Here is a 26,808-nt window from a genome sequence, read left to right on the forward strand (position 1 = left end):
ATTATGGCTATAATGTCCAAATAGAGAATATTCTCACCTTAAGTTTTAGGCATTTAGCAGATGCTCTTGATCCAGAGCGACTTACATTTAAGCAAAAACAAAGCATGTCATACATCACATATATAAAAAGTAGTTATCATGAATCGTGCATAAGCTTAGAACGTAACAGTGGAGTATCTATGTCAACACATGATGATATAAACACAAGTTACAGTTTTACAGCTGCAACAATCAATCAATAAATCAACGCTATATTGCTCCAATCGAGTCCTGACATAGGCTACATGCGCCCCGAATATATTATAGCCTACAAGTTCAACTCATAAACTTGGATTGCTTTTGTCGCACGTTGCATGTGGCGCAGATAACATTTATGTAGCCTAAAGCCTACAATATCACAGTGGATGAGATGCGTTGAATCAGTTCTGTACCGTGGTAAGAAGCACAAATCAGGCAACAGTAAGCTAAAGGGCGGCTATAGCCTACATGTATGTGTATCTGTTTCTGTGTGTGTTCATTGTGTTTGCGAGGAGCAGCAGGCTGTCGGGGAGAAAAACATCTTTAGGCTATTATTTATTAATGTGTTCAGCTTATAGTTAAATGTCCCTTAAATAGAAAGTCAGGATATTAGGCCTACTTTAATATTTAGGCTACAATCTAGTGATTCTAGTCTTACCAGCTAGCTATATAGTTTAATAGTTAATTCAATTCCTAGGAGCCGATGGACAAAAACCTGTCCCCGGACAGCCTCTGCACAGCATAACCAGGCAGTCTGTGTATAATATTTTTGTAGGCTATAGCCTAAAAGAACGTCAAAAAGAAAAATATATGTCGGCTCACTTTACGGGCAAAATAGTGCCACCTAGGCCTACTGCTTATTTCATGAACTTATTTTGTATCTCCCGTGAGTTGAATAATCAGTGGATGGAAACAAGAGACAATGCGCATTTCTTTTTTCGACTTAATGAACATACTACATACTATACTCGCGAAGGCTTAATGGAATCACACCTACTGACAGGCAGGTTTTCCCTGGCAGTGAACAGCGCACATGGACCTTGTCAAAGTGCTTCGTCTTCTTGGGTGGACAATTAAACATTCTGAAGGTGCTATCCATGCAACTTGCTGTCTAAATTATATTCTTTGCAAGCAAGCAGCCAAAATGTCACGGCAAAGCCTTTGTGTAACTTCAAAATGGCTTTCCATTGACGAGACCCCGATAGGATAAACTCATTATTTACTGTCAATATATTCCTCTATAAACGGCCTATTTCCACTGTTTCTAATTCCTCTTCTTTATACTTTTGTATAGTAGGCCTATGTGCAATTTCTCTAGTTAACTAGCTGCAGATTAGGCAAAATGTTTAGCGCTCTGTCTTTTCTGCACAAGGCAGCATGTGGAATCAATCTATTAACGAGCAATTCTCTGACGTTCAGTGGTGTTGCACACCGAATATATTCAATCTTCAAAGTCAAACTCATAAGTTCACAACCGCCCCTCGTGAGCTTCAAGATCTGCAAACTATGAATCTCATGCTTATGTATACTTTGTAGCTTACTTCTGTCAGAAGAGGGTAGTTATGAGAATATTAGTAGGCCTATGTAAAATCATTAAAATAGCAATTATTTCGAAGGAAAAAGTAGATAAAGTGCCCCTCAGGGCACAGGTCTCCACCAGGGCAGGTCAGGTTGTGGCCTCCTGGTGGTGCTATATATGAAAAGGGTGCCATTTCTTCTTATGCCTTGGATGGCAATTGGATGATTTGAGGCATTTTGTTCCAAAAATGTGTTTTGCAAAAATCCACCTGTTGGTGGCTTCATAACCGTGCCAATGTGAAAAGGGTGGGATACCGTATATTCCTCATCCTAGTAGTAAAGTCCGTGGAAGATTTCACGTAAATTGCATGCTGCGTTCATGATTTTTGTTCAAACCGGCCAATCCTGCAAACTTTGAAAGCCAATGTTAGCCAATTAGGATGGAATATGAAATATCGGACAGTTACTGCTTGAACACATGACTATAGAGATAGTATGTAACGACTTGGATTTTTGGACAGAATCTGGAGGAGTAATATAACAAAAAAAGTTTTTTTAAAGTCGGCCTCCTGGTGGCAAAAATTGCCGATATACAAGCTCATAACACGTCTCGTCATGGCCACACTGCAATCTTGTACATTAATTTTGCTATTTTTTAACATAAAAAAATAAAATCTTGAACGTGTTTGAAAAATAAATAAATAAAAATGAATCATTTTGGAAAAACATTTCACCTAAAGTCTTCTCTCCTGGGAATCCCTGGCACCAAGCATTTTCAGATGGAGCCAAATATGAATTTGGGGGTCCTTTTGAGAACTCATTCCGTGCTGCATTCTATCCCATCCCATTCCATTCTGGGACAGTTTAGTATAGCAGGCTGGATGTTGTGTTTCACACCTCGGGTGCAGAATGCTTCTCTCCCACCACACACCTCCTCATGTCCTAGAGAGAGGCTCTCAGACACACAGGGAGTCCAGGCTCAGACAGAACAGGTCATTAATACTATAGGTCTGCAACTATACAATATTTCCTTTATTTTATTATAATCCTACATTTTTCCCTTTTTTATATTTATCAAATCAATTAACATTTTACTTTTTTTCTCCTTATAATAATTTTTCACTTCACGTCCACACTAAGATAAGTGGTCAGTCACATAATCTAATTTCACAGTAACAGCTTTGTTTTCATTTAAGTAACTGCAGTATAGATGGGAGACCCGTTTCCATCCTGTTGCTGAAAAAAAACAAAAACAGATCATACTGTATATTACATTGGCTGTCGTCTTGGTTTCGTCCACTCCAGTCCAAACCAGCACCCCCATTAAAAAAAAAGGTAGTCCAACTATAAATAACGATCCAACCATGATCCACAACAGTAATGGGTCTGCCCCGTCCGTTGGTAGACCCTAACGGGTCCAATTGGTCCCACCGCGGGCCGTCAGAATTATGCTACCATTATACCATTGTAGCCTCGCAGTGCCTGTCGTTGACTGTCGGAGATATCACATAATTAATGCTGTATGGTTTGGGTGTCCAGTGTCAACTGACAAAAAAAAACATAACCTTCAACAACATTCCCAAACACATGTAGGCTCTCTACATGTCATCAAACGAGCATGACAGCATAATCAAAATAATAATGGTCAGATCAAGTCTGACAAGCAAAGTTGACCGTAAACACTTGTCTGTAGGCTATGTCAAACCAACACAACGTGATATCATGCTTGTTTGAGCACAGATAAGAGCCAAAGTCAAAGTCGTACGATTTGTCACACACGTTACCGCAGTGAAATTTGTTCTCCGCATTTGACCCATCTCTTGGAGTGGTTGAGCTGCAGCCGTGCCACGCTCGGGAATCAGTTGATTAGTAGATTTGACCCCCCAATCCAACCCTTTGATGCTGAGTGTCAAGCAGGGAGGCATTGGGTCCCATTTTACAGTCTGGTATGACAGTCTTTGGGGGATCGAACCCCGACCTCCCAGTTTCAGGGCGGACACTCTAACCACAAGGCCACTGAGCTGGTTCCATCTTGCGCCACCCTTAACCCTTAAATCATTTTAAAATGGTTCAACTAGCCGATCTACATCTACACATTGTGAGCTTGTAGATCAGCTATTTGAACTATTTTAAAAGGTTTTTTTAGTAACAAATAGGGATGTCCCGATATGACAAATAAGGGCCGATCCAATACTTTTCTCTAGTAAAAAATGGCAAATAAGTTTAGGGATAAGGGTTAAGGGATAGATTTAGCCCTACATGTGTCAAGAGTTATGTTAGCTCGGCTAGGCGGCTAGCAACACACTAGCTCACAGATGCTATCATATTGGTCACGGTGGAACATAAAACTGCTATTTATTTACTGCGGTGAGAACTGTTTGGTGTTTTTTTCCATTCTCTCTGTTTTTCCATAAGGATATGTCCACATGTCTTCTCGTCCAGTAAGTTGTAAACATTGAGAACATTTTGACGTGACGGGAGGGGAGGCGGAGATCAGACCACCCGTACATTTTCTAACCGCGAATAATACTAATAGCGCCGTCGAGCCAGAGCCATTGATGGAGAGTTGCGACAAGTCAAAGATATAGTAGAGAGATGGAAGACTGTGTACTGCAGTGACAGTCTACACACGCACCAGTGTCACAGACAAGTATAACTTACAAACTACAGGCTGGCAGTCGAGGCTACTCGGCCTACTCATAAGCTGGAAAATGGTGCCCAAAGTGAGCGCGAATCCTACCGAATGCGTCACTATCCCCAGTCCCTCCCTATAAGCTCACACAGCATGTTGCATTGTGGGCTTGTAGCTCATCTGGTAGATTCGATACTTTCATTATTTTGATTCGTTTTGTTTCAGAAAAAAATACTACATTTATGTTTTGATTAACTTGTTGCTTTCACTACACTTGGAACTGAAAACAGTTTGCATTTTAGGTAGGCTACTGTATATGCAGGGCCCCATCGTATTCTTTTTAAATGATTTAAAACCAATGACTCCGATCCCAGCTATGAGCTGGCAGAGGCAGCATTCACCTCAGGCTCAAACAGGTGCCAGGCAGCGCGTGTGCGCGTGCGTGCATGCGTGCGTGTGTGTGAGAGACAGACAGAGAGAGAGACTATCTGTGTTTCTGGAGGTGTCAAACTCCTAGGCAGGGAGACAGCCTTTCCCACCAAGCTCATCCACAGGCTGCGGAGGCATGGCAGGGTCAGGGTGCAAGTAAGTAACTACAGTATAGATGGGAGACCCGTTTCCATCCTAAGTAACTGGTAAAAGTATCAATACTGCAATGTAGAAATACTCTGTTATACAAGTAAAAGTCTGGTATTCAAAATGTACTTGAGTAAAAGTATTACTTAAGTAAGTACCAAATGTATACACATCTTTTGAAAATAGTAGATCTACAATCTCAATCAATGCATGAACTCTTTTCAGATGAAATTCAGCCAAATAAATACATTAATTTGGGGATCCATGACATCAAAAGGTATAAGATTCTCAGCAGTGCACAGCATGAAATGGAATAGAATAGCAGTCCAGAGTTCACTGAGTCAACCCTCTCCCATTGACACCTTGCAAAGGGTCAAACTCAAAACTACTGACCTTTATACAAGGGCATGGAATGCACGGCCTCATTGACTGTTGTCCTTGACCATGTCACACTGAACGACACAAGATGTCTCTGGCAAATAAAACGTTGGCATGTTTATGCTACGACGTTGAAACTACACAAAGAGCGGGCGGGTATCAGTACAGTATGCTCACCTTTCACCAGAAGGTTGTGAGAAAATGAAAGCATAGGGAATAGGGAGAGAGTTAAACTTAACTAAGCAGCCATGCAAGCAAAGAGAAAGAAATATGACCATTGAATGTTTTCAGAACTACTGTTGGGTCCGAGTTCTCACAGCTGAGGTGTTCCCAGAACCACGTGTGGGTCTGAGTTCTCACAGCTGAGGTGCCAACTAAGTGACACCTCTTTCTGAATTCTGACCGTCCCTCAGGTCATGGTGCCTAACGCCTCCAGACTGACCCTCCATACACAGGGTCACCTACTGGCACCTCTGGACCACTGCTTCCCGAACCTTTTAGCCTCGAGATCCAAAAGAGAAATACAATGTCTGTCTCCGGGACAGACCCTGGGACCCTGCTGGTGAAAATATCAGCTCTAAAAACATATTTAAATAAAAAATGTATGAAATTCTGTTAATAAATCTAAAGTATAATAATAAGAAAAGAAAAAAGGGATATTCAAATATGGGTCCCGAGTCCCGACCCAGTGTTTTTTAACCAATGCCCTAGACCCGTGGTTTTCACCTTTTCAGGCCGTGACCCCCCAAAATAATGATATTTGAACTGGGGACCCGCGCCCTGACAAGCACTGGAATGTAGGAGTTGAGACACTGTTTGACTCAGTTCCACAGATTGTGAAAATAGGAGCTTGTTATTTTCACAATTCTTGATATAATTTGACAATAGGGCCAAGGATTGTTTATAGTATAGTTTGATGATTACTTCTGATGCAGTAATGGTCTTTTTTATTTGATTGTATTAATTTATTGTATTAAATTGTCACTTCACTGTCATCTGTGGACTCCCCTGGGGGTCCCGACCTACAGGATGAGAAGCACTGCCCTAGACTGACCCTCCATAGGGTCACTGTACTGGCACCTCCAGACTGACCCCATGCAGCCCACTGGAGGCTGTGTTCCCTGTGGTCAGTGTGAACTCATTACAGCATGTCACACCTCCACTACACTACAGCTAATGGAGGTGATTACACCATATTAAAATATCATTAGGCTCACTATAGATCACTGCATCCCAAACAGTGGGTCGGGACCCATTTGTTGGTCAAGGACCAATTTTTATGGGGGCATGACTTGAGTAATGATAACTAATTATAATGATAATTTAATTCTAATTATTAAATTAATAATATGAAAAATATTTTCTAAGTGATTTGCTGCCAGTTGTCAGAAAGTGATGCTTTAATGCATTTCTTTGGATGCTTATCTGGAGAATATTTCTGTGCTACTATTCCACAACAATTCTATTATATCGTTAAGACTATTCTGTGCTACAAAATGCATTTACCCTTTCCAAGCATGTGTAAAATACATCAGAGTCGTGGCAGGGACAACAGCAAAAAAACAAAAACAAAAAACGGAAAAACTGTTTATTGTCTTGAGCACGGGTCAAAATTCACACTTCTATTACTACAGCAGCTGAGAGAGAGAGAGAGAGAGAGAGGTAGGGAGTGAGTGAGTGTAGAGGGGCGTGGGGTATGGTAGGGGGTGTGCATGTCCACTGTGCAGCATGTCTCAGGCAGTCCATGCAGTGATGTTTCTGCCAGGCCTGCGGAGGTGTCACTTCACACCTCCGTGGTCCAGCCTGGTCCTTATAAACCAGAGAGCCTCAGCTGTCAGCCAACACACCACTGTCTCACTCCACACAGAACACACCACAACATGGATACCTCTCCCTCTGCCCCTCGCCTCTGCTACAGCTTTCAGCATTACCAGCACTGGTCCTCCTCCGGGTCGGACGACTCCGACCTCTCCTACATGTCCTCCCCAGGAACCCTCTCCCCTGTACCCTCCGTGGACTCCAGCCTGTCGCCTGCGTCCTCCGCTTCTTTCTCATATGTCCAGCAGCGCCAGAACACTGAGTCCACGCTGAAGGCGGCCGCGAAGACTGGAGGATACCCCGACAGGAACCTTCTGGAGTGTGCCTCGTCGTCGACAGGAGCCGGGAAGCGCATAAAGACGGCCCGGGGGGGAACTCGTGGCCCCTGCAGCGTGGCCCGGGTCAGGAGCAAGCAGCGCGAGAGCGCCAGTGAGAAGGAGAAGCTGAGGATGAGAGACTTGACCAAAGCCCTCAACCACCTCCGGACCTACCTGCCTCCCTCCGTGGCCCCTGCCGGGCAGACCCTCACCAAGATCGAGACGCTCCGCCTCGCCATCCGTTACATCTCCGACCTGTCGGAGCAGCTGGGGCTCAGCGACGAGGTGCTGGAGCGCTGGAGCGACAGGCGGAGGAGGGAGGAGGAGGAGGAGAAAGGAGACGACTGCTGCTCCTCCAGCGAGATTTCCTCGCCGGACATACTCAACGGCAGCAGAGGAGGTTTTCAGTGTGGCGCCACTGCAGTAGGATGTGTGTGGACCCAGAGCCAGGGCCTGGGTTTGGATACCAGCCAGTACCACCACCATCAGAGCCAGCCTGCATTCTCTGGGAGCTGTGGATTCGGAGCGGACTTGTGTCAGTACAGTGGACAGTACAGCCTGCAGGAGACTGAGGCGGATGTTTTTGACTCGAACATGGAGAGTGGTGACTTGCTGTTGCCCCAGGCGACACAGCCCATCTCATGTCAGGTACGTCAAGGATTTCACTTTTCAGAAAAATACTTTTCTATATATAATCTTCTTGATATAATTTGCTCATCTCACATACTTCTGTGTGGAATACATTTTGGAAATATTTATACGTATCGTATAACCATAAATATCTAATATCTATTCTACAGTAGGCTATATATACTAGTTGGTAAGGTTTCTAGAAATAAACATTTATCATTATCTTTTTTAAGTAAACTTTGCATTCATACTTCCGATTGTGGTGTGTATAGAAAACACTTGGGAACAAAGTGTTTAAGAAGGCCAGTCATTCCCTGTTTTAATTATGAAAACATTACTACAAATATCCTAACTATTGTTTGATGATTCATTACAGATGTATGGAAAAGACTTCTGCAGTCCACTGGCACCGCGAGATTACTGGGGTTGAACCGTAAGCCGTCATACAACCACCATTATCAGCCATAAGGTCAGCGGCTCAGGAGGTAGAGCGGTCAGCTGGGAATCACGTTGGGCTCTCCTCCAGGCTGTATGGCACCTTGTTGAAGTTCCCCCTGAGCAAGACACTTATACTTCCAACTGCTCCCCATGGTGCGTTCGCTCTGAGCAAGCCCCTGCTGGATCAATGCAGAGAAGTCGTTTCCCCTTGAAGGATCACTACAAGCCCTCATCAGCAGCCCTAAAGACATTCTGTACTATCCTTCAAAGGCCAACAACAAGAACTATGTTTTGCCTGTCTGACTTAGATCTCACAGAACGTATGCACAAGGATAAAGTGAGTGGCACATCGAGTGGCAAAGTGCAGAGTTTAACCTCGTTTAACGTTGTTTAACTTTAATGCAATCAGATAGGACTTTTCTGTCTGGATGAATGGGCTGTCAAGGCCAGAAAGGCTTTTTGCCACTCAGTAGGCGTTCCCGCAAAACTTCCGGGTATGATGATGTCACACGCATACCCTCTTTACCCAGAAATATTGTATTTCATTTGTGGTGTCTTGTTTTCTCAGTTTCAGCACTCAGGCAGTTATGAAGGTCAGAGTGCACATTGTCTCAATGTGAAACAACTAATTTATTTGAAACGTATATATCTTTTTTTACTTATTTATTTTGTAATATGAAATGCCCCTTGTATATATTGTAATAATTGTATTAACTATTTTTTATAATCTTTTTTTATAATCATTCGTGCCACTATTTATAATAAAGTAGTAAAATATATTCACAGAACAGATTTTTTGGTGGTTTAATTTATAATCCGTCTCTCATTGTAATTTATAAATAACAAATACATTTGTTTATATAATATATTTGTCATATGAATTGCCCAGGCCAAGACAGGACAACAATCAGACAAACAATACACACCAATACACAAAAGCAGAATACACTCATTTACACACATTTAAATGATTTACATAGCTGTGTACCAAAACATAACATATTCAGCACCATGCCATGCCATGACATATAACAACATTTACGTTATGTTATTAGCATAACATAAATGTAAAGGACGCTTCAGTCCATTCACCATATTCACACGGTGGCTGCACTTTGCTATTAAGTTAATGAAATGCCATCCTGTTGGAGTGGCATTTCTTCCCAACTCGCAAATTTGACATGAGAGCAAAATGGCTGCTGTGCATGGGAATAGTCAATAGAGCGTCGCAGTCCCACCCCCTACCAGGGCCCAGGAAATGATTCTCCGTTCATTTTCCTCATAGACATTTCAGAAAGTATTTATTTAAAGACGTTTACGCCGCGGACAAAGCCAACTCGAGTCATGACAACTCATGACAACAAACACAATATTTTGGATTACAAAGAAGAAAGAAATGGCAGGTTACAACACTTTTTGTTGTTGTTTAACGTCTTTAAATAAATACTTTTTGAAATGTCTATGGGAAAAATTGGGAATCATTTCCTGGGCCTGGTGTCGTCATGAAAGAGGGACTGTGACGCTATAGGGGTGCAATATGAAGCTGTGTCCAGTTAGGTGCAGGTCCTATAGCTTACAAGCAGTGTTGGAAAAGTTACTAACGGTAAAACGGTAATATATTACCTATTACTATATAGTTACTTAAAAAAGGTAATATTATTACTTTATATACAGTATTACGCCCTGCCAAAAGTAACTAGTTAATTGTTACTTAACTTTTATTTATTTTTTAGAATTTACGTCCCTAGTAATTGCATCTTTTGTCCCCAAAAGTCTCACACTGCTCAGTTTGCCCTACCACATCCGATAATTCAAACATACACAAGTGCGCATCGTTTCTGTATCTGCTCTATAGTGTTTAGATCTAGACTGGATCAGCAGTCTGCAAAGCAACTCCATCCGGCGGTGGCTCAGGGGTAGAGTGCCTGGATGGTAACCGTAAGGTTGCCAGTTCGAACCCGGGCTCCCCCAGAGTTACTGTCGAAGTGTCCTTGAGCAAGACACTGAACCCCTAATTGCTCCCGATGTGCTAGTTGGTGCCTTGCATGGTTTCCGCTGCCATCGGTGTATGAATGTGTGTGTGAATGGGTGAATGTAATGCACAATCTCTGTAAAGCGCCTTGGATAAAGGCGCTATATAAATGCACCATTTACCATTTACCATCCCAACCCAGTATAATTAAACACTCAAGTCCACAGTACCACCAAGGCCTGTGAAAATAGTAACGAGTTACTTTTGGAAAATAGTAACATATTAGTAATAGCATTACTCATGTAAAGTAATTAGTTATGTTGGAAAAAAGTAATATTACTTTAAGTAATACCTGACTTCACAACTTTCCAACACTGCTTAAATGTGTGTGTTATAAGCAGATGACAATGCATTCATAGTACATCACCTTAAAAGTCAAAATACTTTATTATGACTTGTGATTATTATTATGAAGCATAACAGTATATGTATGAGTGCTTATAACAACGCATTGACACATTGTGATATTTCCATGTTTAAAGGAGAATTTTGGACTATGCTAATACCTTTATTTGTAGTTGTTACGTCCACACCAAGAGGTCCAGGTGTTATTTTGTGCAAAAGCACCATAAGCCCTCAATGGGGGTTGGGTTTTAGTGCTTTTCCATCGAAATAAGTAGTAAAGTGTGCCATCTGGGATGCATCTCATCGTGACACTGCTTGTAGATCGGCTATTTTCCACAAAATGTAAAAAAGTAAAAAAGATAATTTCACACTGAGGTGCCCAGAATTCTCAGGGCCCACTCTTTCTGTAGCATCCAGACAAAGTACTCACCCTGCTCCAGTATACTTGAGTCAAAGTATAGATACTCCTGGTCAAATAATGTGTTCTTGAGTTATGTACTCATGTTATGTACTGGAGTACATGCTTTTGAAAATATTTAAATATCCAAAAGTACATGCTTTAAATATGCTTCTCGAATTTGCAAATTACAAAATACATTTTCATTTTCCTTTTAGATGTCAATGCATTGCTGTATTGAGTTTATAAATACATAAAACACTCTGCTTTCAGTCCACATGTTTCAGTATAATCGTGTGATTATTTTTATTTATTTAAACTGAATTTAAATTCTCTGTTAATATGTTGGTATATTATATTGATTTATATGTTGATAAAAAAACGAATCAGTTGTCATCTTTCATTCCTCTTAATTGTCTGGGGAACTTCCTCTTATTTTCCAAAGAATATTTAAAAACAAGCAGGAAGTAAATGAGAGTTTCCTGGTATGACAGAACCTATTAGATCCAACGTGAGAAAATAAACTGTGAAGTTGTCCTGAAATCACGAGAGCGTCAATGTCACTTAAGGCTCTTACATGTTCTTTCTAAGTTGAAGGAAAGTGACACTTGGTGGTCATGACTTGAGTGTGAATGTCTGTATTGGCAAATCACACGACATGATTGTGACATTGATGCCTCATTTATCGTCTCCGTCGGGTGGAAACCTCATATTATGTCCAAAACTGTTACTTTTCAGTATTCAAATAAAAAAAAGATCTACAAGCTCAAAACGTGTTGCTACACACCACATTTCCAGCTATGTATATCTGCTTTGATGTTACTGTGGTGACGCTATGTATGTACAGTAGGGCGTTGATTTACGGAAAAAAAACACACAAAGTTAGAATGTGGAGATAATAGTTTTCTGCCCGACAGCAACGATATCCAGTGAATCCAGTCATGTGCCGTGTTGCACAATAGTGGTGGAAAGTAACAAAATACATTTACTTAAATTCTGTACTTAAGTATAATGTTGAGGTATTTGTACTTTACTTGAGTATTTATTTGTATTATTTGTAAGTACAAAATGTGAGTATTTTTTCCACCACTGTGTGACACAGACGCACAACTAAGTCTAAATTGAGTGACCTGATGACAGTAAGGGGTTTGGGTACAGTGGTATAAATAAATGATGACGGTAAGGGGTTTGGGTACAATGGCATAAGTCGGGGTAATTGGGATTGAACGTTTTTTTACTGTATCATCTCAGGTTCATCCCTAGCCTGTCGAGTTTATCTAATTCTAGAGCGTGTTTGTTAAACACAGCCCACATGGACCTCGGCACCACCGAGTCTAGACCCCAAAATAAAGTCTCCACGCTAATGCCTCATCTTCTCACCTCCTCCCCGTAATGAGCCTGCTCAGAGGACTTTAATATTCATGTTGCATCTGCTTTGCTTATCAGCCAGGGAGAATTAGAGCCGGATGTTTGCTTTGTCACATGGACGCAGGTCATTTGATGTGCTAATAGAGAGCTCAGCACGTCCAACACCAAGGCTAATGATGCCCATATCCTCAATGCCCCTGTGAGGATATGAGGACTAGGAGGGTTTCTCAATAACCACCCGGGTTGAGGAGCAAACAACATTGGCTCGTAGATGTTCCAACAGGCTTCAATATATTTAATATATTAAGACATTGAGTCAATGCACAACATTAAGGGTGCAAGCAAATGGGCCAAGGAAGACAAAGACCCTCACCAATCTCCTTATTCCTAATCCCTGTACATTGCTACCTGTTTACTCTTCATATTATATATTTTAATATATATATATTCTATATATTTTGTATTCGTATAGTTGTATCTTGTTTTCTCTCCTGTATTTGTCCTACCTGTGGGTGTGTGTGTGTCTGTCTGTCTGTCGGTCGATTGAAAATTACTGATATAGAAGAACCAGTGTGTAATGTGTTTTTAATCAAGTAAATGATCCACTATATATCATTTAAAAAGGTATCATATTTTTGTTTGAACATCCAAACTGCTTTACAGACCTTACAACCAAATACCACAGCCAAGTAAATTAATTATTGCGTGTTAGCTAAACAACAAAAATAAACATTTTGAATGGAAAGTCAAGTTTTCAATCTGACGTGATTTAGAACAGCAATTTGAGAGATTCCCTGCTGATTTCACAATGGTACATGGATTTTGAGTATATAGCCAGCCCAGGACCCACTAATCTATATTAAGTAACTATCTTAAATTGTCACTATTCCACTGGAATACAGTACTTTTCATTGATGCACTTTCACTTACCGTATGTGAAGTGCATATTATTGCAATCAAATAGGTGCTAATGCTAGTTTGGTCGATTGACTAATATTATTCTCCATGATCAATCTTGTGACCCAATTTTGAGTATATAAACCCACTGGTTGATACAGATTGTTGTGGTTTGACTTCAGCCTGAATGGTTTTAGGAGGCCTGTCTGTTTGCTTTGCCACATAGATGATGCCGTTCATTTGATGTGCTAATAGAGAGCTTAGCATGCCAACAGAGAGACTAATAACCTTCCACGGTGCTAGAGCTGGAGCTAATACGCTCTCTGAGCTGAGGGTGATCAAACAGACAGAGAGGCTATTAACCCTTTCACCATGGTGTTATAGCTATACGCTCTTTGAGCTGAGGGTGATCAAACAGATAGGTAGCCTATTAAGCTTCATGGTGGTATAGCTAATACGCTCTCAGAGCTGATGGGGGATCAAAAGAGGTTAAGGTGCTGATTTACTCCATGCCTGTCAGTAAACAGAGAGGCCGCTAATTATGCGGAACTAAATGCTGATGATCACACGGACGCTGTCAGATTGTGTTGTACAACAGTAAATGTCGAAAGGGCCAGTATCTGAATAGAGCAAGATCAGGGGACAAAGCTATAATTAGTCATTCTATGTTTTTTTATTATTTATTATATATAATATATATTTTTTAAGCATGAGTAGTAGTAGGCGTCTGCTAAATGCCTAAATTGTAAATTGTTTGCTTGCCATTAGCAGTGTTGGTGTGTCAGGGCCTAATACGCTCCCTGAGCTAAAGGTGACTGTGATGAAAGGAATTAGTACTACCGTGTTGATTATTATGCCTGTGAGCAGAGAAAGGGCAGATGTGTATTAAGAATAAATAGTTACAAACTACGGTGGCACAGTCGGTAGTGCTGTCTCCTCACAGCTAGAAGGTCCTGGGTTCGATTCCCGCTGGGGACACTGTGGACACTGGGGACGTGTTCTCTCCTCTGCGTCATCGGTGCCCATACCCGAGGCGAGGGTGGCTTTCTGTGTGGAGTTTGCATGTTCTTCCCGTGTCCCCTAGGGTAGGTACCCTCACAAAAACAGTAATCCTGGCCTCTAAACTACCTCCCCCTGGCCAGCTGGGGCGCCTGATGGAGGGGAAAGGAACTGGTCGGAATAACGTGTTCCTTAGCCGCGCTAGGGCGGGCTGGGGAAACTCTCCCCTGTCAGGTGAAAAGAAGCAGCTTGGACTCTTCATGCATTGAAGGAAGCATGAGGTCAGTCTGCTGCCCCTGCAGGTTGGCAGAGGAAGTGTTACATTAGATAATTGACACTGGGTGAAAAAAGGGTTGCAAAATCATGGGATAAAAATTAAAAAGTAAAAGAATAAATAATTACAAACTAGTCTTCTTCTTTTTCCTGTGTATTTGTCCTTGTTAAGGCTCATTCATAGTCTGGATTTTCGGTGGTGAGGTGACTACATAAATAAGTATTTCTACCCTTGCACACTGTACACCCTTCACACACCTGATGCCAAACTAATGTCCAGGGGTGTAGTGGCCTAGTGGGTTTACTATTAAGCATTGTAAACCCTGTTTCTAAATAGGCTTTACATGTCTTTGCATGTTTTAATAGTGCATGTCTGCACGTGTTGCGCACGCGCAAATGTGCGTGCATGTGAGCGCGCATGTGTCTTATGGGTCGTCCTCCCACTTGTAAAAGTAGCACTACAACAGTAATGACCTGATGATGGATGAAAGAAGCTGTGAATAGACAATGTATTGACATGTACTAACAGTCTAACACAGTGGATCCCTTAACGTTTTAGCCCAAGACCAAAAAGAGAGATTTGATGTCTCCCCGGTACCCAAACTAGTCACCATGCGACAAGCTTTGGCTTGTATCACGGCTTGTATCATAATAATAATATATTTATTTATTTTTTAGATTTCTTCTGACCCAGAAGAATTGGTCCGTGACGTGACCCAAAAATGGGTCTGTTTGTTTGGCAAACACTGTAATAACGTATTGATGGCAGTAATCCTGAAGACTGCTGCCTGGGAGTAGTATATTTATTATTAATGTTGATATTTTGTCCACAATCATCCGTATTGTGGGGGGAAAGCATTCACAGAAAATAACAGATCGACAACGTTTCGAAAAGCTTTCTCTGCAATAACTGAAAACAGAAAATACGCTAGTTTGAGGGTCTCCAGTCAATAAGGTTTAAGTGGTTAATTCCAAAGGTCCTTGTGTTGTCGTTGAGGGGGTCAAAGCCATGTGAGGCAGGCTTCAGAGGTTGGACTGCTGCATGGGTGTTGCACCTCTGATGAAGAGCAGGAGCTAAATGTGACACGCTGGTCTGTGGGAACAGGGCTCTGGGGCCTGATACACACACTGCGGGGCCCTACACCTGCAGCCTTATTACAGCTTAGTTCAGAGGCCACGGGAAGGCGAGGAGGGTCAAGTTAAACTTTTCTAGAAGCTTCCATCTAAAACGGTGTAGCGTTGTAGACTCAACATAACCAGTGGTGGAAAGTAACCAAGTGCATTTGTATTTGTAGGCTACTGTATTTCCAATTTCCAGTACTTTTACACTTTAGCTACTATAGTTGCTTAGTAGATTTGGATTATTATTACAAAACATACAACATTTTCAATGAATCAATCAAACCACTTCAGCCCTATATACATTTTGTCCATTTGAAAATTGCAGAGCTTGTAAACCACCTATTTTCTTTCTCCTTTTTCTTCATTTAAAATGCGTGTGTCAACACGTGAAGTCGGTGGGGCGAACGGTTCTCGAGTTACGTGCATTACAGACGTGCATTTATAGATAGATATATACAATTGAAAAGTGGTGGAAAGTGGCAGGGTGTTCTCACAATTTACAATTTAGGCATTTAGCAGACGCTCTTAATCCAGAGCGATTTACAGAACAAGAACTCTTACTTTCCATTGCTATGTTTTAGCACATTACATCTCAACTGATCACACATCATCAGTAGCCATCAGGCCCATCACACACCTGAGCGTTGCACCGCCTTATTCACATTAACACTTCAATGTAGACTACTTGCACGACGTACAGTACATGAAACTCCATTACTGCACAATGCGTTCATGATGTGCAGCGTTTTGTTCGAAACGGAGCACTCCTGCAATCTTTGGAAGCTAATCTTAGCCAATCAGGATGGAGTATGAAATATCTGAAAGACGTGTTTTGTTTAATCGCTATAGAGAGACTGTGTATCAATTTGCGTGATGTTTTGGGGCAGAGGTTCAGCTCTGTTATCCAGGGAGTGTGTGTGCATAGTATGGCTGCGATCAAGCCAACGGTGCCAGAGATTAGCTGTCCACAGACGGACGGAGTGCAAGGTCCCAACCTTTTCTGGATCAAGGGGGGCCCACTTATTTGAGGGCCAACTTGCAATATCCTTGCGTCCAATCAGTGGGCCCCTTTTCCACAGGTTGGGAATCACTGAGCTAGTGTATTAGATGGCCTTTAGCACTATACACACCGTGGGTAGCAGAGCTTTGAGGTTCCCAGGGCAACGGTGTGGCGTGTGGGGGCTCCTGTCCAAACAAAGAGAGGTGCTAATTACCGACACCTTGCAGCTGCCTGGCACACTTTTCTGTGTTGAGGAAGTCACAAGACCAGGAAATCACATAACATGCATGAAAGCGGTATTACTGGGAGTGAAGAGTAATGATTCATTCATTTACATCATCTGATTCAAATGGCATTTCCATTCAAGCACGTCCTCTTTGTTGAAAAATACAATATACAAATAAAAACATTTCCAGCATTTAAAAAGTTTAATTTGCAGCTTCTTGTATTAATGCTTTTTTAACCAATGTTTATTACCAATGTTTATTTTCTGAAAATGACATTTTCTCAATTTCCCAGCATTCCCATCCCACCAAGTTGGAAGTCCCCTGCTTTATTTTGGATAATACTTGGTTCTAACCTTCCTCCGTCCTGGCTCCATGGCCCCTATAATGAGGCTGTGTAGGTGTGGGGGCCCGCACGCAGTGGCAGTGTGTATCAGGTCCATGAGCCCTGTTCCCACAGGCCAGCGTGTCACATTTAACTCCTGGTCTTCATCAGAGGTGACACCCAGCAGACAGGTGAAACACTCGTTACTGATAATATTATTTACCGGTATGTCAAGGGTTCAAGTGAGATGATAACTCTGACGATATTGAACTTTTATAATCCTCTAATGACAACTATTACTATACTCGTAGAGTACACAGATACGTTGATGTGAAGTGGTCCAGTTCAGGGAGAACGCTCTTTCACTCCAGCCCATAATAAACATTTTCCTCCTTATGTTCACAGAATTGACGTTTCATTTCAGCTTGATTGAAACTTAGTTTATGAGCCACATGCCACGAGATAAGTCTCTCATCATGCTCATCTAATCTGCCCCGTTCCTTCTCAGGGGTAGAGAAGACAGTGTGAAGTTTATGGTCCGTGCACTTCAGCACTTACCAGCTCACACCTTGTGCACAGAGCATGGTTCCCATGATGGACGCCCAGGGTTTCAGCCTGCTATGTGCAGTGATGCTGTTGTCCAGATTCATTTTCAGTGTACGCAAGAGGTAGAGAGGACATTCAGTATTTCTTAAGTGCATTTGACAGGAACAGGCCATCTAACCTGCAGTGACATCTCAATTATGTGACAGCCTATACTATGAGTAGACACTAATTAATCGAACTCCCCTGTTCATAATAACTTACTGTAATTGCTCATGCTAGAGCAATGTAGAGTGAATCTATTCAATAATTAGTATGGGCATCATTCAATTCATAGATAGATACAATATTGATCCCTGAGGGGAAATTCACCTTACAACACAACATGCTTTGCAAGCAGTATTAAGACTGTGAGGAAAATAAAGTACTCCGTTTAGCTCTATTACTCCTGTCCTGTCCACGCCTAATTTTGCGTTGCCTGACATTTTAACAACAATTAGATGACACCACATATCTGTGACCCAATGACCCATGTTCATAGACCCACTGATGCCAGCCTTGAACCCTGTTCCTGTTAAGATTACATTCCCAGGGTGGAAGAATTAAAAGTGTGAATAAGGTCCAGTTTATTATGGGAGCACACGCTTTAGCTGCCAACTCACACCTTGTCCTGGAGCTGCTGCCTTTCCCATGGACCCCCTGGCTGCCACACAGGACAGCTTCATCTGGACTGGGGGGGGGGGGGGACTGCTGCTGGAGGTGCCTACTCCTCACACCTCCCAGCATATATAAGGAGCAGCTTCCCCTCTCTTCCTCACACTGTCTTCTGCCTGCCTTATCACACACACAAGAAAGAACACTGAACCATCTCTGTTGCTACTACTGCTGCTACTTCTACCAGCACGCTGAAGCAGGAGAAAAGGACATTATTATCCCCACTTTTATACAGGAACCAGCTTTAACCGCTACAACTACTACAGCTACTGCAGCTCCTTTTTTAGCAGCAGCTACAGTATGGATGTGTCCTACTGCGCTCATCTCCAGCTCCAGGGGAACCTCCTCAGCCCCTCTCTGTTTGATGAGCTGCTCCTGGACGAGAAGAGCTTCTGTGACCCTAACCTTCAAGCCTTCGACACTGCCTCAGACTCTGGCTATTTCAGCGCCTGCAGCAGTCTGTCTCCCACTTCCTCCGTCGACTCCTTCAGTTTCTCACCCCCTACCACCACCACCACCACAGCCACTGCCACTTTCTCCGAGGAGGGCCTTGGTGAGGTCTTGGACCAGTTTGTCTTCAGCGTCCCCGAAACGGTAGCTCCGCTACCTCTCAAACAGGAGATGCAGGAGGTCCACATTTTTCAGAGAGCCGGCCCAAGCCACATTCCAGCGGACAGCTCTGCAGCGGCGTACCACAATAAGGCAAGCACCGCTACCACGTATACGAGGAAGTCTAGGTCCAAATACCCGGGCAAGAAGCGCGAGAGTGCCAGCGAGAGGGAGAAGCTGAGGATGAGGGACCTGACCAAAGCCCTCAACCATCTGAGGAACTACCTGCCTCCCTCCGTGGCCCCGGCCGGGCAGACCCTCACCAAGATTGACACGCTCCGCCTGGCCATCGACTACATCAACGACCTGTCGGACCAGCTGGGGCTCAGTGATGAGGTGCTGGCCGAGAGGAAGAAGGGAAAGAGAAGCTCCTCTTCTGCCGAAGAACAGCAGCAGGAGCAGTCCTCCTCCAGCCTTCAGGACTTCAGCGAGATTCTCCAGGGTCATTCTCTGGGATCCAGCTACAGCCCACAGCAGGCGGAATGTTACAATGTCATGGGTACCGTGGAAGAAGCCTACAGTGACAGTCATCAGTACAGCCACATCTCCCCTCTACAGCACTCTTATCCGGTACGTCCACAATAATATTCCATGGTGCTGAATACAAGCATGTAATAATTACATAATGTAAATAATAGGTGGTGTAACAATTGTAACTTGTTTCCGTGTGTTAAACTATCATGTGTTGTACAGTTGGAGAGTCATTGCCAGTGCCAGTGAACTTACAGTCTTTTGTTTGTTTTCTCCTCAAGGTCTGCAACGTGGCGAGTTATACTGGACCAGTTAACCAGCAGCAGTACTGGCTACCACAACTCAACCAGCAACACCTGCAGTAGACAGTGGACACCATGCTTTCTGAACAGTGCTACTGGACATTTCCCGTCTCAGGACGACAGGCTCCTTAATTGTCAACATTCATTGCAACAATGAACTCTCATGAAAGACATTAGGACAAGAACAAAACTTAAAAAACGTATTCTTGTTCATTTATATAAAGTATTCTATTTTTATGTATTTAAAAACAAAATGTTCGGTATACCTATATATTTTTTTATATTTTTTTTTACTGCAATGTATATTTATTACTTTACCACAATGTGTTGGTAACCCAAAATAAAAAATATTTATCATAACAATTTGTCTTTATTTATCTGTTATATCTATATATCTAAATGTTTTTTAATTAATCAATATAACTTCCTATCAATACAGATTTCATAGTCAACTTCTACAGTACTTCTTTAGAACAGTGCATGATTATCAATATCAACCTGTGGGCCGAGGCCCCATGTGGGCCATGAGGATATTGCAAGCAGGTCCCCAAAGAATGTAATAATAATATATATATATAATATATATATATATATATATATATATATAGTATTAGTATTTTTTCTTTAAAATCTTGAAATATCAGTTAATTATGAAACCGATAAATAGCAACTTGAAGTACTATACTAGTAGTACAAGGCTTGTGTTAGTTCCAGTGCCCCAAGCTGAACACAATCAATTGATTGCACACGGCCACGATTCCGTGCAGTGGGCAGGTGGGTACCTGCCCACTGCACGGAATCCTTTCAACTTCCGTTTTAAAGTGGTCAGATTGGTGGGACACTTTTTTCCAGTGGGCCCTGATCCAGAAACGGTTGAGAACCACTGCTTTATAGAAGAAGAAAGAAATATATTATTTAAGTAATTAATTATCTTAAACAGTGGATGTAGGGTTACAATTTCATAGCGGACCCATGCATAAATGCTAATAAATTCTCAAATTACCTTTTTAATTAAGTCACACACCTATTTTTAGAGAAAAATAAATAAATAAGATATCATAAGGTTGTGTTTTAATGTGTCATATTTGACTTGTACTTAAACAAAACTACAAAGAGGGAGCGCTGATTAAACAAGTCATCTGAGTGACCCCATTGTCACCACTGTCACCATAACAACAAGGTGTCAAGCAGAGAGAAGTGAACACTTCCATTCTAAATAGTTTAAGGAAGGTCCCCTGCTGTTCTGGCTGCCAGTTGGTCTTCCAGTCAGGTCACTAAACAACTGGGGGGAAGGGGTCAACCCTTTCACTTACAGACCATTGAGATGCAGAAATGACCAAGGATGTATTGTATACTAAATAATAATTTTAGGCAATGTCTGAGCGAGTGTGTTGGTTTTGTACTTGTTATTTTCCAATGTTTCTGATTTCACGCATAGGCTATATCTCTGCTTTTGTTCTTTGTCATAATTGAGGTTAGACTTTTGTTCCTTTGCTATTCTAATGTCCATTGTTATGACAACACTAGCCGTCCTTTTAAGCCCCGTTTTCACATAGCCAAAGTGCAGGACGTGGAAACGTGAAAAATATAGTGGAAATGTTGAAATTCATGCCACGTGAAAACGTATAAAGTTGCAAAAAAGGTGTTGGAACTAGAAGTCCTGCAAGCAAAAACCTTTTTGAGCATTTCAAATAGCCTACTACAAGTAAGACGCGCAAACGCGGGAAGCGAACGCAGCTCGTGTGTGCGTGGTTGTGTGCGTGTGTGTGTGTGTGTGTGTGTGTGTGTGTGTGTGTGTGTGTGTGTGTGTGTGTGCTACAGCTGCGCCCTGTGTGTGTGTGTGTGTGTGTGTGTGTGTGTGTGTGTGTGTGTGTGTGTGTGTGTGCTACAGCTGCGCCCTCTGGTGGCGGGCGGGTGGTGTAACAGCGGGACACACAGACATTCAGCCCTTGCTGTCATAGTAAGTGGCTCACTGCGTTCGCAATCACTGCGTTCGCAACTACTCATTATGTCAGCAATTAACACAAAACACAATATTGTTTTATTGTTTTTAATATTGTTTTACCATCACAAAACAAAATAAAAGTATCAGGGTCATCTGTTTACTGTCTCACATATTCAGCTGTTAAAAAAAAATAGACAAACAGTTGTTTTGTACCAAGTTGCTATGTAGGCTGTCTAACATTTATTTATGGGGGGACTAAAAATAAAAACATCACACCTTATCAGAAGTTTATCTGGTTGTCATGCTACTCACACTTTGCTAATCCTTATGGATTAATAAGCAATTATAATATCTGTTCACGATTATTTGTAAAATATGTTGCCCTACAAAAGGCCAAGAGCACCCTCATTTTGTGTTCAGTGTTCACATGTCAAGGATTTAACATTCGATATAATGTCCACACTTCTCTCTCAAGAACTGATGAAAAGAAGTGATACTTTTCTTTGTTTTAGCACATGGGCATTCACATGCCCTTTGGCTTTGTATAGTGGTGACGTTGAAAGTGATTTTTGTGACGGCATCCAACACATTAAATGAATCCCATAATTCCCATTATCACTGCTGACATACAGTACACAGTAAGCTACCAAACATTCAAATGTAAAAAGGAAAAATACAGAACACTTATCATCCCAATCACTTTTTGTCATTTGATCCAGTCATCACGTTGAATTTGACATTGAATGGACCATATAAACAGCAGAATTGCTTTCATGTCCTACATTTGCCAGTTCCTGTACAATGTACATAATTGAAGGATTTCTTTCCATTGTATTACTAATTCTATTGTACAACTAATATGGACAGGTCTAAAGTATATGTACAAACAAGACTGGTCTTTAAACTATAGTACTGCACACGCATGCACGCACACACACACACACACACACACACACACACACACACACACACACACACACACACACACACAGCTCTTGCCGCAAACGTAACATGTCCTTGCGTTGGCTTTAACTGACATTGGACAACTGTTGAACTTGAAAAGGAGAGCATCATAGTTAATTATCTTGTTTGATTGTTTTTTTTAGAAGAAAAGGGTCACAGGAAAGGGTTCATAATAGACAGAATCAAAATGTATATTGTGTGTGCTATGTATAACAAACAGATCTATCGGAGCAACGTTTTGGGTGGGGAGTACTGGAGTTGACATTCACAAGTGACATACAGTATGTGTATAGTGACATAAATAGACACTGGCAGCCATAGAAGAGGGAACATAGGAGAAACCAAGGGAGGTTTCAATAGGCAACAAGACAGTTCTATTCAAATAACAATACCAGCCTTTCCTCTCCTTCACATTGAAGGCTGTTTTCTACCCGCAAAACAAGTAACAAGTGACAGCAGTATACTGACAAAAGTTGCAGATTCTCGTTTGTGAATCCGTTAACAGTCTTTTCTTAAGGGTATGAATCACAGCATGGGATATCCACTTTATGTCGCCATCTCATATTGAAGAGAACACAGCACACTTTCACAATGGGCTCTATGCACACAGAATAACTCTTCCTACGTCCTTCACAGGTTAGGTGTTACCGATGTACAGTGGTTCTCAAACTTTTTTAATTTCATAACTCTGTCTCTGAGAGTGTACAAATGGAAACAAATGGACCTGTAAGGGTCCATTTGGAACCCACTCAAGGACACTTTGAGACCCACCTGGTGTAGCAGTATTTCCAGTGAGCACAGATCAGAATGGAACAGAGCCTTCGTTAGTATAATCGGTAACACCTGTGAAGGAAGTAGGGATGTATGTTGTTTCCAAAATGGCATGTGTGCAATGCATAGAGCCTATTAGAACACTATTCTCTGGATTTCACATGTACCCTAGTTCTGGGTTTAGGCTTAAATCCAACCACTTAGCCTCTACTGTCTCCCTCAACAAAAAAAAAGGAAAAAAACAGAGAAAGAAATATGAAAAACGTAGTGGACCGCTATATGCCACTATGCCCCACCTCACCCCCCAGACAACAAAAACACTAAAAGCTTTACACGTACATTACTGTAGTTTGTATTTGTTTTGGCCATTGGGAGCTTCATGTGGGGGAGGTTTTCACTCAGGAGTTTCAGGTCAGGATTTTCTCGCGTGTCTCAGGCAGTTTGGTAGCGACCAGACCACCGCAGACCAGTGCAGCGAAAGCCATGAAGATGGGGATGATTTTGGTGACACCAATGAAAGCAGAGAACAGGAAGGTCGCGATGATAGCTGCGAACTTGCAGAGTGCATTCAGGATGCCGAATGCTGTCCCTCTGGAGAGATAGTGGGAGAGAGGGAGGGATTCTAGATGTTAGACGGGAAGTTAGACAGACAGACACTTGAATGAAAGCAAAATAAAAGATCATGTTTGTTAGGCCAAAAGTCCCTATTTGTGAAACAGCAATGGCTATCTTATCTATACAACACTTGCTTTTCACTTCATAGTGTTTGATAGAGGGATAATACAAATCATGATTGATAGACACTTCACAAATTATAGAGAACTGTGAATATACAGAGATTGTTTAAGTCAAGGGGCAAAATAGCAGATAACGCATAACTTATGTCTTAAGTAGAGCTGGGACTCGATTAAAAAAATTAATCTAATTAATCAGAGGCTTTGCGATTAATTAATCTAGATTAATCGCATTTTAATCGCATATCAATATTCAACCCGAGAACAGCGAGAAACCTTTTTTTTAAATGTTTTTTGGTATCCCAGTGAATCAACGAATAGTGACTACAGCATACCACTCATTTTCAACATTTTACTGTCATTAATATACCTGTTGTGGAAATAATAATAAAAAGTCACCCCATTCTGTGTTGCCTGGAACTGGAGGTCTGAAAAAACTTAGTAACAGTAACAAGTACATCTCAGTGACATCACAAAGCTGTACTTACTTCATATTGTTACTGTTTTTTGTCAGACCTCCAGTTCTAGGCAACACAAAATGGGGTGACTTTTTATTATTTCCAGTTTTCAGTAGGCTACTATAGAAAAGCGCCCAGTGAGAAACGTTCCGCGGTGAAAAAAAAGGTGCGATTAATTTATCTGTAGTTAATCGCGATTAATTTTTCTGTAGTTAATTAATCTAAATTAATCGCAATTAGTCCCGGCCCTAGTCTTAAGTGTTTGCGTGACTTAGCAATTAGATGGCTATCTAGATCCTATCTTTATCTACTTTATTGCTAGTTTGACCATGCAATTCAGATGCTCTTTCACCTTAATCCTACTATAACTTTAGAGCTGTCTGTCTGTCCTAAACCCATGGGCATTGCCCATTAGCGTATGACCGCCAGGGTTGCCAGGTTATCTTTAGCGAGAGAAACAAGCAACTGGGTCTATGAAAACAAGCCCAAAGCCCTGTGTACTGCTTCCAGGGTTGCCAGATTAGCTTTTACAGGAGTGTCACACTCTGTCCTTGAGTACTTTTGAGAGCTGGTTCAGCTGGCATTATCACAAGGAGAACAAGCAACCGGGTCTATGAAAACAAGCCCATGAAAGCCTTTCGCCCTTTAAACAGTGTGTTATAGTTTGGTTGCCCTGCGAACGACAATAAAATCCTGGGTACTGCAAGGCCAGGGTGCTCTTAACCTCGGACGACGTCTCGGCGACTGACAACCTGAATCCATGCATACGTCCTAAGTTCCTAACAGCCAGATAAAGAGCCTACCTTTTAGCTGATGGGTACAGTTCTACTGATATGACCTCCAGGCCGTTCCATGCGGCTACACTGAGAGCGTAGAACAAACACTGCCAGCAGATCACAGCACCCTGACTGAAACTCAGTAACAGCAGGAAGGTGCAGGCTGCTGACGCTAGCATAGAATAACCTGTAAAGGAGAGGACAAATGAAGAGATGAGAAGAAAGGAGAGGTGAGGGAGAGCCTAGAGTGGTGCAACTCCGTGTGGGGGTCCCTGGGGGGACAGAGCTACTGTGTCGGGGTCCCTGTACTGTACTGTACTGTACTGTACTGTACTGTACTGTACTGTACTGTACTGTACTGTACTGTACTGTACTGTACTGTACTGTACTGTACTGTACTGTACTGTACTGTACTGTACCACCCGAAATCACCATACAGTTAATATGTGCATGTGTGTTTGCGTTTGGTTGCGCACAGGTGGTGAAAAACAACCACGCTGTTTTCGTGCTCAGACCCAGCCAGCCAGCAAGCCACACACATAGTGCTCAGACCCAGCCAGCCACACACGTAGCTCCGTAAGGGAGTGGTTGCCTTACCCCTTATCCCTAAACTTATTAGCCATTTTTTACTATTTTCAAACATTTAAAAATAGTTCAACTAGCCTACATTGACACGTTGTTAGCTTGTAGATCGGCTATTCGTACTATTTTAAAATGTTTTCAAATAGTAGCCTAAAACATGGCAAATAATTTTAGGGATAAGGGGTAAGGGGTGGCACAAGATCTAGGGCATAGTGTTTTATCCCCTTAAAGGTAGGGCAAGTGATATTAACAAAACGTTTGAGTGGTGCAACCACTCCAAAGAACAGCAATGTCCGTGTCGATCCGTGCGCCTATGTGGCCATGAGCACCAGTATATGACTATTAGTACCAGTAGGGGCGCTGTTTGCCAGAAACAGAGAGAGAGAGATAGTATTAGTGCTGCACTGTTGCCTGCTAATGAGACAGAGAGAGAGAGAGAGAGAGGAGAGAGGGGGGGGGGGGGGAGGGGAGTTGCACCACTCAGTTCACACGGGTGTGATTTTTTGTAAAAAGGTTAAATCACTATATTCTGATAGTAATCATTGCATGCTAGAGTGTTTGTTCAGTGTTTGAAGGTGTTTTCCCTGTGTCTCTCCAGCTCTTTAATAAACATAAAATACATTTTCAGGTAGG

The 26,808-nt window shown here is 42.0% G+C and overlaps 1 protein-coding gene across 1 annotated transcript in view; it reads right to left on the reverse strand.

Annotated features, from left to right (window-relative positions):
* Positions 1 to 23,586: 23,586 nt before the first annotated feature.
* sv2ba (synaptic vesicle glycoprotein 2Ba) overlaps positions 23,587 to 26,808 on the reverse strand; it is a gene marked incomplete at its 5' end in the record, with an annotated part of 23,916 nt that continues 20,694 nt past the window's right edge. Inside the window, 2 exons of the mRNA XM_083759249.1 lie at positions 23,587 to 24,216; positions 25,621 to 25,780. Of these exons, the coding sequence (XP_083615375.1) occupies positions 24,033 to 24,216; positions 25,621 to 25,780 (344 nt within the window). The 3' untranslated portion in view covers positions 23,587 to 24,032. The remainder of the gene's footprint in view (positions 24,217 to 25,620; positions 25,781 to 26,808) is intronic.

This window comes from Protomyctophum parallelum (genome assembly GCF_964188405.1).
Source record: "Protomyctophum parallelum genome assembly, chromosome: 2".
NCBI lineage: Eukaryota > Metazoa > Chordata > Actinopteri > Myctophiformes > Myctophidae > Protomyctophum > Protomyctophum parallelum.